We start from the raw sequence: 14069 nt of genomic DNA, 5'->3' as shown, positions 1-14069 counted from the left end.
AGTTTAGGTGTCCACCATTTGTCTTGGGTGGGGGAAAAAGTATACGTAAATGTAGTTCATTCATATTAAAGGTTTTTATTTTTGTTCAGTTACTTCAAGTTGTAATGAAATCTTTCTTTCATGTGTTTTACAGTGTCCCCAGAGAGATACACATATGGACCTTCAGTTGTTGACTCTGGCAAACAGATGGATGGATGTCTGAATTCAACATCACCACAGGCCAGTGAGGAAAGCTGGGAAACTGGTAATACTTGGTTAAATGTGCTATTATGAGCTGTGTGAAATAAGAGACTATTTACCAAGATAACAAAGCAGATACTGGGGAGGGGGCATCGTGAATTCTAATATAGTTTTCTCCAGCAGCTAAAGGGGTTTCCAGGATTTCACGTTGGTCGCCTATCTTAGTAAAATACACATCTATGTGTAATTGCTGGGAGTACAATCCCTGAAATCCGCACAATCTGCAGAACCCAATTGGCTCGGTGACATCTATGAGTGCTTCTGTGTCTAAATCTGCAATACGGCTCTTTAAAGAGGCTCTGTCACCAGATTTTGCAGCCCTTATCTGCTATTGCAGCAGATAGGCGCTGCAATGTAGATTACAGTAACGTTTTTATTTTTAAAAAACGAGCATTTTTGGTCAAGCTATGACCATTTTTGTAGTTATGCAAATGAGGCTTGCAAAAGTCCAAGTGGGCGTGTTTACAGTAAAAGTCCAAGTGGGCGTGTTTAAAAGTAAAAGTCCAAGTGGGCGTGTATTATGTGCGTACATCGGGGCGTTTTTAATACTTTTACTAGCTGGGCGTTCTGATGAGAAGTATCATCCACTTCTCTTCAGAACGCCCAGCTTCTGGCAGTGCAGACACACAGCGGGTTCTCGAGAGATCACGCTGTGTCGTCACTCACAGGTCCTGCATCGTGTCAGACGAGCGGGGACACATCGGCACCAGAGGCTACAGATGATTCTGCAGCAGCAGCATCGGCGTTTGCAGGTAAGTAGCTACATCGACTTACCTGCTAACGCCGATGCTGCTGCAGAATCAACTGAAGCCTCTGGTGCCGATGTGTCCGACACGATGCAGGACCTGTGAGTGACGTCACAGATCTGCACTGCCAGAAGCTGGGCGTTCTGAAGAGAAGTGGATGATACTTCTCTTCAGAGCGCCCAGCTAGTAAAAGTATTAAAAACGCCCCGATGTAACACACATAATACACGCCCAGTTGGACTTTTACTTTTAAACACACCCACTTGGACTTTTACTGTAAACACGCCCACTTGGACTTTTGCAAGCCTCATTTGCATAACTACAAAAATGGTCATAACTTGGCCAAAAATGCTCGTTTTTAAAAAATAAAAACCTTACTGTAATCTACATTGCAGCGCCGATCTGCTGCAATAGCAGATAGGGGTTGCAAAATCTGGTGACAGAGCCTCTTTAAGGTTAATCAAGCTGTAAAACCAGACACAGCAGCAAAGTGTGTTTTTTTTGTGAAGGGGCTGCGACATTACTAATCGTAAAACCTCAATGTAAAATCATGGGAAACTTGTTGAATATGTAAATGGGAAAAATATTTATCTGTACCAAAGTGTATAGAAGCTTCATACATTTGTAATGGTTCAAATAGGACCGTCGTAGTTCAAGATCTTGCTATTGATTCTATTTCACAGGCTCTAATGTGAAGAAAAGAAAGAGAGTAGGGAAAATAAACAGGGGCCGCTGCAAAAAGTCCAAACAGAGCAAAGTGAGCAGTGCAACCCCGCAAGCTGAGACAACCCAGTGCAAAGTAACATGCGGTAAGTCTTTACCATAAATCACTCTATAATTAGCTTTCCAAACATCTCTTCTGAAATGTTACATCCACATTTAATGAAGAACCATGGCCTTAATGGAAACACTTTTCATCTATAGCTATTCAAGGTGTCACAGCTGTGCAAGAGGCTTGCTCATAACGGTGGCATTTTCTTTATAGTCAGTGGTTCAAGCTGACAGCTACTCTAAAGAGTTAAATGAAATGCCACTAACTGCAATAATACTAGCTTCTCTAATTAATATGTTCACTTCTACATAACATTCGTATTACGTGAATAGATTTGTTAACTGGAGCTGCATGTTTCCAAAGCAATTAAATGTCGCGCTGTCTAATGATGAGACCACTAAATCACGGTCCCAATACTTGCCCATTTACAATTACATGGACTGGATGGCTTGTCAGCGTTGCAATCTCTTCTCAGTTGGAATTTGGTCCTGCTGTCCTGCCTTTTCACATACTGCTTTATGCCTTGTTAGTTAATTGTATTGTGCGGCTTTCCTTTATCAAGCTAATTGAAGAAATAGAACACACAATACCAGGCACTGGCTTTAAAAAAGAAATGCAAAAAAAAAAAATTACAGTGGAAAAAGTAATTTCATGGGTTATGTCCATTGTACTAAATGAAAAGGAAGCAAATTTTTGTTTAAACGACGGTTACAAAATAATTTAAAATTCTTTCTGAAACTGAGAAAAAGGGGTTACTGGAAGAACATTTTACCTTGAGCTGGCTTTTGTCTCACAAGTTGTGGATGTTTCTTTCCTTCTGTATATACTTGTGAAAATTAAGTATCCTCTTCTTTACCATGCCATTATACAGCTGTTGGCATCTGGGAGACAGAATACTCAAGCTTCAAACATTGATTTGAACACTAGGAATTGCCTAACTATTATAGATTTCTGGACCTTAAAGGGAACCTGTCGTTAGATTTTACGGCACTAAACCACCAGCATGTCCGTCATTATACTGCTGGGGAATAGCATCCTAAACATACCCAACTCAAAACTACGTTTTAGCGGTTGGTCTAAAAAGACGTTCTAATACTGCGTGCACTATATATAAATTGCCAAAGAAGAGTCCAACGGCATCCTGCACATGCTCAGTGTTAAGATGAAGCCGAGGCCAGTACACCTGGACCCCTTTCATGACTTTTCTTCGGTTGTTTACTTACATGTATTATAACAAAATGCTAAAACAGATAGTTTAGGACGCTATTGCCCAGCAGTATAACGACATGCTGGTGGTTTAGTGCCCGAAAATCTAGTGACCGGTTCTCTTTAAGACAGTCTAATTCAGCTCCGTTCAGTGCCTGACTGTAGCAACTATTTCATATGCACACCCTTTCCAACTATAACCTGCTGCTGTGGTCATGTTGCCTAGAATACCAGACAGAAAAAAAAAAATCTCAAGCATTTAATTAGTCTTACAATACATCATTACACCATGCACGTCTCTGTTAGTTCCCTTTCAGTGTGTTCCCCAGAACAAGGCGTCAGTTCAATGTGTGTCATGTCATTTCTCTGTGCTCCAACGTTTCTCACGTTTTGACAGTTGCAGGAAAACAGTGCTTAAGAAGAGATTTACTAATTAAACTAGTAAATACAAAAAACAAATCTTCAAACCTGTGCTACCTGGATGAAACAGTAAGACCTTTCAACTCTTAAGTGTTGTGTTTTTCCCTTTTTCTAAAAAAATTTTTTTCCTAGTAAAAACCAATTTCACTTTCAGATGGACCCTGTTTCATTCCAAATGGTGGTCCTTTCTGACAGCGATGGAATAGGTGTTTTGTTTTTTTCCAATGTTGAGGAGATTCATTGCGTGTTGCATATCTCTTCAGCATAGAAGATAATTCTATTTTTAACATAGTCCAATTAAAGTAGACAAATTTACCTAATCATTTTATTTATACTATATATATTTTTTTCATTCGTTCAGCACTTGCAAAACATTAACTGGTGTAGAATCAATAAAAGTTCACAGCTGACACTGTCTATATGTATAGAAGTATTTAGTGTTGCCTTGAAGACTATTGTGCGAAACCTTCCTCAATTCAGTATGTTTCTCAGTATTGTACCAGTGTGTTTTACCATTGCCAAAATGATGCTTCACCTTGGCACCTAAATATATATAATTTATTTTTACAATTGTGAGCAAATGGAACACCAATACGCTCAAGTATTGCTCCAAAGTAAACTAAACCACTTTCTACACCTTTTACCCTTGTCTTGCCAAGCTCAAAATGCAAGTGAACTAAATTTTAAACTTTTGTACTTGTGTGTACAGCTAATTATAAAATCTTCCATGTAGCATGGTATATATACAACACTTCTTATGCTCTGTGCTTTATACCACCTTTTTTTAGACGAGTACATATGGTTTAGTTTATTTTTTCTATTGTAAACCTTCTGACAGGTTCTGTTTCAAGTCGCACATTGTTAAATGTGCCTAACCTGTTTAGGTTGTTGCTATACTTTTACATGAAGTGCTCCGCCTAGATGTATCATGTACATGTCATGGTATTATGTTGCTCTTCTCTTCAGTCGACTTTCTCTAAAATTTAACTTCCAGGTTTACTGAGAAAAGGTTGATGCTTAAGAGAGAAAATCTCTCTGTTAAAGAAATGATCATGAGCTCTACCCTTCAAAAATACAAGCGTTCCCTAAAAAAGGTAAATGTATGCCTTCTACAAGTGAGCGACAGTTCAGGCAGTTAGTATTCTTTAGAGACCAAGTACATGACCATCCGTATCTGTCCTCCTCTCTGCATGCAGATTCAGGACCCACATGCTAAAATGTTAGATATGTTCATATTTTAGCTGAAGTGATAGTTATAATTTTGCTACTAGTCTAAACTCAATGTTTACCTAGTCGGCAGCTCTTACCAAACCTTAATATTTCGTCCGCTTAATGCCCTTAGGTTTCAGATAGTGGCTATTCCATTTTTATATCTTTTGAACTGTTAAACCATTTCATTGAATTATTTGCCTGCCTGCTCTTAGTCCTCACAAAATAGCTTTCTTACTAGACTGTTGTCCACTTGCTGCAGATACCAGAAATAAAAGGTCTTATTGTATCTCTTCATTGGGCCTAAGTTGTATGCAATTTTCTTTTATCATGATCTTAAAGGGGTTGTAAAAGATCAGAATATTCCCCCTAACGCAGAAACAGCACCACATTGGCCGGTGATTTGTGTGGTATTGCTGCTGACTTGGCCTTGAACAAGAGTGCTGGCATTTTTGGAGAAAAAAAAAACATGCAGACCCTTTTTGCCAATCATGGACCAACCCCTTTTAATGTTAACAGTTTCTGCCGACAACAGCCCCTTTTATTTCTGTCCAAATGAAATGGGCACACATTTAGTTGAAGCGCAACTTCAGTCAGAAATGAACGTTCACTAAGGGCCTGTTCACATCCCCGTTCGGCTTCCGTTCCGGGGTTCCGTCGGGTGAACCCCGCAACGGAAAGTGAAACTGACAGCACAGCTTCCGTTTCAGTCACCATTGATCTCAATGGTGACGGAAACATCGCTAATGCTTTCCGTTCGTCACCATTCCGTCTGGTTTCCGGTTTTCCGACGCAATCAATAGCGCAGTCGACTACGCTATTGATTCCGTCGGAAAACCGGAAACCAGACGGAATGGTGACGAACGGAAAGCATTAGCGATGTTTCCGTCAGCATTGAGATCAATGGTGACTGAAACAGAAGCTGTGCTGTCAGTTTCACTTTCCGTTGCGGGGTTCACTCGACGGAACCCTCCAACGGAACTCCGGAACGAAAATGAACGGTGATGTGAACAGGCCCTAACTTTGTTGTCCGTGACTTGCAGTATTACATGAGTACCTACTGCAGTAGTTTAGCTCTTTTTAATAGAGTATTTATAAGATGCCCTAATACAACTAAGCAACAGTGGACAGCTGCACCCTGTGATCAAGAGCACATTGTTTACAGAACAGGCATCCCCTTCTTGCACTGATCCCTCTCTGACCGTCTGCAGCTTGACCACCCGTCAGGTGATCCCTCTTGGCAGAGGGAAGGGAAGACTCTGATACTCAGACTTATTGTCCCTCATTGAGACTTAGTGGCTGTCTAGTGCTTGCCTAGTAGCATAGATGTATTAGGGAAACTAATAGTTGCCTTAATTTTAAAAAGCCTTGTCCTAAAATATATCATTATAAATCCTATTTCTCTCAGGATAAATCTTTATAGAAGATCCATCTAAATCGTTACTCACTTGTGACTGAAGTTGCCCTTTAATTGTACGATCACATTTTGTTTTATTTTTAAGAGGATCTGTCACTTATGCTGCCCCGTCTGAGTGCAGCATAAAGAAGTGACACACTCTAATTTATTAATGTTCCGCAGTTCAGAAGTATTTAGTACTTGCGGCATGCATCCGGCGCTACAAGCACGAGTCCAAGTATAGTCATGCTGCTGATTGACACTTCTCTCCCTATTATTGTGCGTAGGGAGAAAAGTTTCACTTGGCGGGGAAAGCAGGAATATACTTGGGCTCCTGCTTGCTGCGCCGGAAAACTCTATGAAAGGATTGTTATTGAGAGCCCTTTAGTAAATTTATACTGAGGGATTCCTGCGTCCTTAAAAAAAAAAAAGTTACTCTCCAGTCCGTATGATAAACACACGAGCATTCTTCCAAGATGTATCTTTTATCTTCTGCTATCTGCTGCTACAACAGTATTTTTTCAGTTTGTCCTTCCTTTTACAAAAGGAAAAAAATTGTGTAAATAGTCTTAAAGAGGCACCTTTTTGTCGTGAAAGTGAATATCTTGCTACTAAGAAAAGAAATGTTCTTTGTATTTGTCAAAAGCTCAACCTGTCTCTCTCGGTTCACAGTTAAGACCGCCAATGGAAAAAAGCTTAAAAAGCTGCTCTGACAGCCTGGCTCTGCAACTCAATGGTAAACATGGGAGCAAAAATACAAGCTTGTTTTGTTTCTGCTTCCGTCTGCGCTGTATTATACAAGCTGCTCCACTCATCCGATACGTTAACCGATTACGTGTCTCTTCATGGACATTCAGTCACTTTTTGTTCAGGAGTCCTAAAACTAATTGTGATGTTGTATAATAAAGTTTATTTTTTATTTCTTCAGAGTTGTTTAACAGAACAAAAAAAAATAATTCAGATACAATATGGTTCATGGACATTACTGGGAGAAGAGTATATGACTGTACTCTATGGGTGCTTAGAACAAGTCTCCTACTGGTGACTTATTTAAAAAAAAAAAAACTACTGCCTGTCAAATACTATTTATTTAAGTGGTTTCACACGATAGACATTCATGTCATATCCCACCTTTGGGAGCCTCACCTATCGGGATATCTTTGTTCCACCAGGTTAGTCGGCTGCCGCATACAGGTGGATATCTAGTGGTGATGCCATAAATGTCTAATGGGAAAACCCCTTTAAAGTGAAATTTCGCTTTTGAATAACATTGGCTCTATAGTCATCAGATCTAAAGGCTACGATCTATAATGTTTTACTTCTGTTGATAAATGAAAATGAACAACGTACAGCTGTTGTCTGATCTTTTTTTTTCAGTGCAAAATGGTGTATTGTTTTAAATGACCTATGGGTTCTTGCTGCTTCCACAACACAGCTTATTAAAGTGGAACTAAACTTTTAAAAAACTTTTGACATGTCAGAAGTTTTGATCGGTGGGGTTCCGTGCACGGAGACCCTCACGATCGCTAAAACGAAGTGGAAGAAGCGCTCAGGTGAGCGATGTGCCCCTTAGTTTCTGATCGGCTTTCCTCAGAGCGGTGTACGGGCTCAATAGAAAGTCTAAGGCCCCATGCACACGAACGTGTTTTTGCGTCCGCAATTCCCCCCCCCGAAAATCCACGGGAGAATTGCGGACCCATTCATTTCTATGGGGCCCTACACACTATCCGTGTTTTTCAAGGGTCCCTGCATGTCCGCAAATCCGTGCCGCACAAACTCAGGACATGTCTTATTACGGCCCGCAAATTCGATGCGGACATGCCCATAGAAGTCAATGGGCCCGTGGAAAATGCGGGTACACCTCCGTGTCAACCGCAGTTTGTGGATTTGCGGAAGTGTTGCTAGGCGACGACCGGGAATGAGTTCTGTCGTAATCCTGTTTTACCTAGGCTTTTTTTTTTTTATCCGCATTTTGCGGATTACATACGGATGAACTGCGGAGGACATTTCACGGAACACGGTCCTGGAATTTGCGGACCAGAAAAACACTACAGTCGTGTGCATGAGGCCTTTTTGCTCAGCTTTTTGTAGAAAGCCAGTCAGAAACAACGCGGCACAGCACTTACCCGAGCGCTTCTCCACTTTGTTTTAGCGATCACTGGGGTATCCGTGCGCGCATCTCCACCAATCAAAACTTATGACATGTTACTATGACATGTCAAAAGTTTTTGAAAAGTTTATTTTCCCTTGAACTTAACCTATCTAGACTATTTGGATGTATGTGTTAATGAACTGGACTGCAGACTGTATAAAGGTGCTCTTGCCTTAATAAAACCTGTCCGCAATGGACAGCCTGCTTGTGCAAGCAAATGACCGATGGTTCATTTTACATTTGGATGACTATAGACAATGTTAGTTAAAACTAGACCTTCAGTTTAAATGTGTGATATTTAAAGGGGTATTCTCCCGAGACACATTTATGGCTTATCCACGTGTCACAAATGTCTGATAGATGCGGGTCCCACCTCTATCTTGAGAACATATCCCGTGGATATGCCATATCAGTCTGTCGTAAGACAAGCCCTGTAAGGTAAATTCGTGGGCGGCAGAGTTGTTGCAAAAATTTGTGACAGTCCCATTTATTTGAATGGGTTGGCAGAAATTCATTTACATGCTGCAGAAAAAAACACTTTTAAAATATATAAAACTGATTTTCATTTGCAGAAATTATTGCAACAAATCTGCGTGTGAACTGGCCTTGAGGGGGTTGTCCAGTCATAAGAAATTGATGGAGTTCCTTATGACTGGAAAACCCCTTTAAGAGGATGAAGAAAGTATTTTTCGGCTTTGGAGCTAATTACAGACTGAATGAAGTAGATGCTTATATGTTTTATGAACACATAGCCGTATAGTCTTTTTTTTTTTTTTTTCTTGTAAGGGAAATATGATTCCTATTAGACTGAGAACAAAATGTGATGTGAACATAGTATACCATAGTCTCAATCTATGGGCATTTTGAAACGTACATATTGCCACTCAAATTGGAAACAACCAGATTGGTAGCCAAATTCTTATTTTACTTGTCAATCCAGTGAACATTAGCAAGGAAACTAAAGCAATGAGATATCACTCGTAAGAGGTCAGGCTCCGTGGACAGTGATTCACACAGAAGATGTATGTCTGCCCTCACTTTCATCACGGCATCTTCTGTCTGTGGCAAAATCTCACCTTTCTGGATGTCACCAGTTTGAATAACCAGAGGCAGTCGAGGACCGTGTTAGGCCTTCATTTTCTTTTATAAGTTGACACTGCACAGTTTGGATACTTTCTCATTTGCAGCAATTTTAAGTATTCTGTTTGGTTATCAATGTACATGGAAAATAAATGAAGGCCTAATGTACAGTATGGAAACAAGCAGAGCTTTCTCATCTCCAGGCAATGTTTGTTTCGTGTACCTGTAAGACAAATCCGATTCGGTCATCGCAGACAGGCAATGCTTTCCAACGCTCTACCCAAGAACATTGTGCATTTAAGATCTCTATTCCATTAGTTAATTTATGTGTTACAGACCTTTATTCCACATTCTCTCACTGAACTAATTTGTATTCAAAACGTAACCGGCTGTAAGAGGTTTATAGTTATGAGGATCCGATATGGAAGAAATTATTCTGAAAATATTTGCCTGTTGGTGGTGGCACCTCCTGATCCGTGCAAACAAAACATGGAGAATGAATAATCTGCGCTCTGACCGTGAAATAAATCTGTGGGTTGGCGCCATTATTTAAAGGTTGTTTATGTCAGTGATGTGGAATAAGTTCTGTACGCAATTGTTTTCTATGCAAACATGTAGTTAAAGGACCTATATATATATATACGATCGGGCATATTGCCAATCTGTAAGATTACTGGATATCAATATAAAGCCCAAATAATCTACCCTATATAGATCAGAAGGGGACTCCGAGTATGTAATCAGAGTGTAAAGATTAGCAATAGGCTATGTTCACACGCTAAAGTAAAAACGGCTGTAAAGTTCAGAGCTGTTTTTAAGGGAAAACAGCCTCTGATTTTCAGCCGTTTTTAAAGCATTAAATGTTTTGAGTTTTTTTCAGCCGTTTTTGGAGCTGTTTTTCCATTGATGCACTTTTTACGGATAATTTTCTTTTTTTTTTCTTTTACACGTCATTTTTTCATATGGCCACGTAAAGAAAACGTCCCCTCTGAACGAAACGCCGGTTCTCCCATTTTAAATGGGCAGATGATTGGAGGCGTTCAGCTGCCGTGTTTTTTTTGACGTTTTTCTAGGGGTTTACCCCCCCCCCCCCCCCCCCCCAAAAAAAAAAACCTGCTGAAAACACAGTGTGTGAACATAGCCTAACTGTGACCACTCTGAATTGTGCCAGTACAATGTGCTTGTAGTGAATATTTGGAAGCTTTTTATGTATTAGTGTTCTATGAAGAAATAATGTTCCAATCAAAATGTCTTTGTACCCTGTCACCTGTCTCTGGTGATGCATTACTCAAAATATCTCGCTGTGCTGCAATCTAGAGAGCAGAGTACTGGTTCTGACATTTTATAGCCTCAGCTGCCTAGCAATAAGCATTAACATGTTTGTGCCTTCTGTAATGTCCCCTTTGTCCACACCAAAGCATTACTTCTTTTGTTAGCCTTCATCTGTAGGATATGTGCTGTAAAGAGGGCATCTTCCCTTTTGCTGCCGTTCGCATATTTTAGTATCTCGCTCACCTTTCATTGATCTTTACACTTTGGGGAGATGTCATTTTGATGTACCGACAACAAGCACAGAAAAATGTTCTATTTTGCACTCTTGATTAAATACTTCTACAGGTTGACTGACCTTCAACAAGAACGGAAAAAAATAAAGCGGAAAAAAATCACTTATAAGCGTATGTAACAAGCCACATATTTGTTCTCTTATTGTGGTATGAGTTTTGCTCGTATAATCCCATTCCTATTTTTTTTTTTGTTTTGTCCATTAATACTAAAACAAAATCCAGTAAAAGCTGCATAAATGAACGTGCCATTTGACATTGCAGCCATAGAAAAACAAAACTCAGACTTGCTGTGATATGCCTACACGTGCTGTGACGACATTCCTAGCTGAAACATGACAAATTAGGACAAGTCTGTTTAGAATATTTTAAAAACCTCTTGATATTGGCTGCAAACTGGTAATTCCAATGTGTGCGCCTTTAGTGCTTTAGAGCCTGTTTATAGCTTTGCTGGTCCTTCGTATTCTGAAGGGTATATACTATTTTTAGGTGGTCAAAGTTGCATGATTAGGAATTTCCAAAGTGGTGGTTTTATATATTTTTTTTGTTGTTTTTTTTAATGGTTTCCGTTTGTTCTTCCCTCCCTCTCTCTTCCCCCTCCACCTACCTCCGTTTTTCAGGAATCAGATTGCGTGTTCGAGCAGAGTACTGCCACCACCACACGATCCTTAACCAGAACGTACTGTCTGTAAAGCAGGATCCACTGGAGAAGCAGTTCGATCTGTTTAGCCAGTCCAACACCGTGCTGAAATCCAGAGACCTGGGCTCCATTATCTGCGATATTAAGTTCTCTGAACTGTCTTACCTCGACGCCTTCTGGACGGACTACATGAATGGCTCCCTGCTGGAAGCTTTGAAGGGTGTTTTCATCACAGACTCTCTGAAGGAAGCTGTAGGACAAGAAACCATTCAGCTACTTGTTAATGTAGATGAAGACGATTATGAAGAAGGTCGGCGAATGCTGTTGGAGAATTGTCCCCAGAGGTCCGGTTGAATTTCGATAATATGGGACCTGCGGCGTGCTCGTTGGGAGTTGAGAAGTATTTTACTGTGTTAAGAAGTGCCTGCTGGTTACCAGGAATACAATATATATACATATATATATATATATATAAACTGTTTTAGCTTCTCCTCACTTGTCAGTCCTATATTTCTCGAGCAGATTGCTACTCAAAGAAAAAGAATTATGAGATAGTTTTGTGAATTGGCAGAAAGCTCCTAAGCAGAGTCTGATTATTGTACTCCTGGTCCGTTCCTGTGCAAAAACAAGTCTGTCACTATGGGTTGGGGGTAAGAAAGAAAGAAAAAGCCAGGTTGTTGCTATCCATGGAGCAGGAAGATCTGACGGAAAGAATTCTTTACTTTGGCCATTAGGAAAAACTTTTTGGGAAGAGCTATATTGCATTTTCACATTCCTAAATAGGTCAGGCAGTACCAGCAATGCTAGACTCTTTGCTGTGGTGTTCCCCTCCCCCATTTCTCAAGACACTGTTTATAAGGGAAGGAACGTTATTTTTTATTTTTTTTTTATTTTACATACACCCGATGTGTCAGCAAAACTTTGCTTACATTTGTATGTTAAGATAAGTCGTTTGTGACCTGAGGTTTTTGGGGTCATTTCTTCTTATTTATTTTTTTAAATTTCCCTTTAATGAAAAGTTTCCTTTTGGAAGTCTAGGTTTTATGTTTAAGGAAAAATAAATAAAATATATATAAAATAAATATATATATATAAGTAAAGAAGAAAATAAATAAATATGTGTGTTAAACCATGAAAATAAATGGTAGAGAGACACCGCAATGTTATATCTTACTATTTATTGGCAGATTGGTACACTCAGGAGCTGCCTTTTTTATCTCTACCTCGTGGCTTTACTCCAGCTTCCTATTATGGATCTAGTCACCCTGTAAGGAATAAGGTAACGGGTGAGTGAAGGATCACATGCCACAGTCTGGCATCTAGCGACTTTGGTAAGCTGAATTTTTATAGATTTTGGTTTAGTCTGCAGCATTACTTCATTTGTGTAGACAACTCTACTATTTCTTACAGGATTTAGAATATTACCGCGTGCTGCTGGTTAGCATGACTTAATAATGCGCCAGCGGTTTCACAGTACAATGCATAAGACAGAAGGATGCGGACTGGTTTTTCCTCTTCACCCACTTGTTAAGGAGTGAGATGTAGGAACCCTATCCTCATCCACCAGGTATTCTTCTTTTGTTGTTGAATTGCAGGTCATCCCTTGGACTTGTATAAATTCATGATCTTTATACCGGGTCCCATCTAAAGGGATATTTTTACTGTGTAAATAGGAAGCTTTCAGAGAAAGCTTTGTAAAAATGTTTTGTAATACAAAAAGATTTCTAAACGTCTCTTGTAAATCAAAAGTAATAAAAAGGATGATGTTCAGTCCTGACTGTCGTGTTTTTATTCTCCTGGTATGTGTTTATGGTAACGGGCATAATAATGTTGGAACTTTTAAATATCAGGTGTTTTTTTTTTTTTAGTTTTTTTTTTATATATGTAGATTTATTGATTTTTCATATTCCACCTTTTTAGATTTGTGTGAATGTGTTAATATTGGCAGGTATTAAAGTGAGTAATAAGGTGGAGATTCTGCGTGCGGTCTTCTCCTCTCGTAGACTTCGTAATATCTAACTAATATGGATTGCTGGAGAACCATCCGAATCTGCTGTATGTGAGATGGACTTAATGCAGCCGATGATACGAAACAAAAACTACATCTGTGGCAAGTCCAACAAAAACTCCAGCTTGCCCTGCAAAAAAAAAACATCACGCCGTTTAGTTGACAGAAAAACACAAGTTATGGGTCTCAGAATATGGCAACACAATTTATTTATTTTTGTAAGGCCTCATGCACACGACCGTATTTTTTCCCACCCGTAAATACTGGCGTAAATACGGGTCCGGTGTCACACGTATTCCACCCGTTTTGCACCAGTATTTACGAACCCGTGCTCGTAAATATGGGTCCGGTGTCACACGTATTCCACCCGTATTTACGAGCACGTTTTTGGCGGCAAAATAGCACTGCACTAATCGGCAGCCCCTTCTCTCTATCAGTGCAGGATAGAGAGAAAGGACAGCCTTTTCTGTAATAAAAGTTAAAGAAATTCATACTTACCCGGCCGTTGTCTTGGTGACGCGTCCCTCTCTTCACATCCAGCCCGACATCCCTGGATGACGCGGCAGTCCATGTGACCGCTGCAGCCTGTGATTGGCTGCAGCGATCACATGGCCTGAAACGTCATCCAGGACGTCGGG

The 14069-nt window shown here is 39.9% G+C and overlaps 1 protein-coding gene across 4 annotated transcripts in view; it reads left to right on the top strand.

Annotated features, from left to right (window-relative positions):
- DEDD2 (death effector domain containing 2) overlaps positions 1-13193 on the top strand; it is a 69180-nt gene extending 55987 nt beyond the window's left edge. For all 4 annotated transcript variants that reach the window (XM_075840302.1, XM_075840299.1, XM_075840301.1 and 1 more), the window contains exons 3-5: positions 134-244; positions 1670-1795; positions 11404-13193. In XM_075840302.1, the coding sequence (XP_075696417.1) occupies positions 134-244; positions 1670-1795; positions 11404-11777 (611 nt within the window). In that variant the 3' untranslated portion in view covers positions 11778-13193. The remainder of the gene's footprint in view (positions 1-133; positions 245-1669; positions 1796-11403) is intronic.
- Positions 13194-14069: the final 876 nt, after the last annotated feature.

This window comes from Rhinoderma darwinii, chromosome 10 (genome assembly GCF_050947455.1).
Source record: "Rhinoderma darwinii isolate aRhiDar2 chromosome 10, aRhiDar2.hap1, whole genome shotgun sequence".
NCBI lineage: Eukaryota > Metazoa > Chordata > Amphibia > Anura > Rhinodermatidae > Rhinoderma > Rhinoderma darwinii.
Note: the sequence above shows the minus strand (reverse complement) of the source record. Positions and strands in the feature narration are given on the sequence as shown.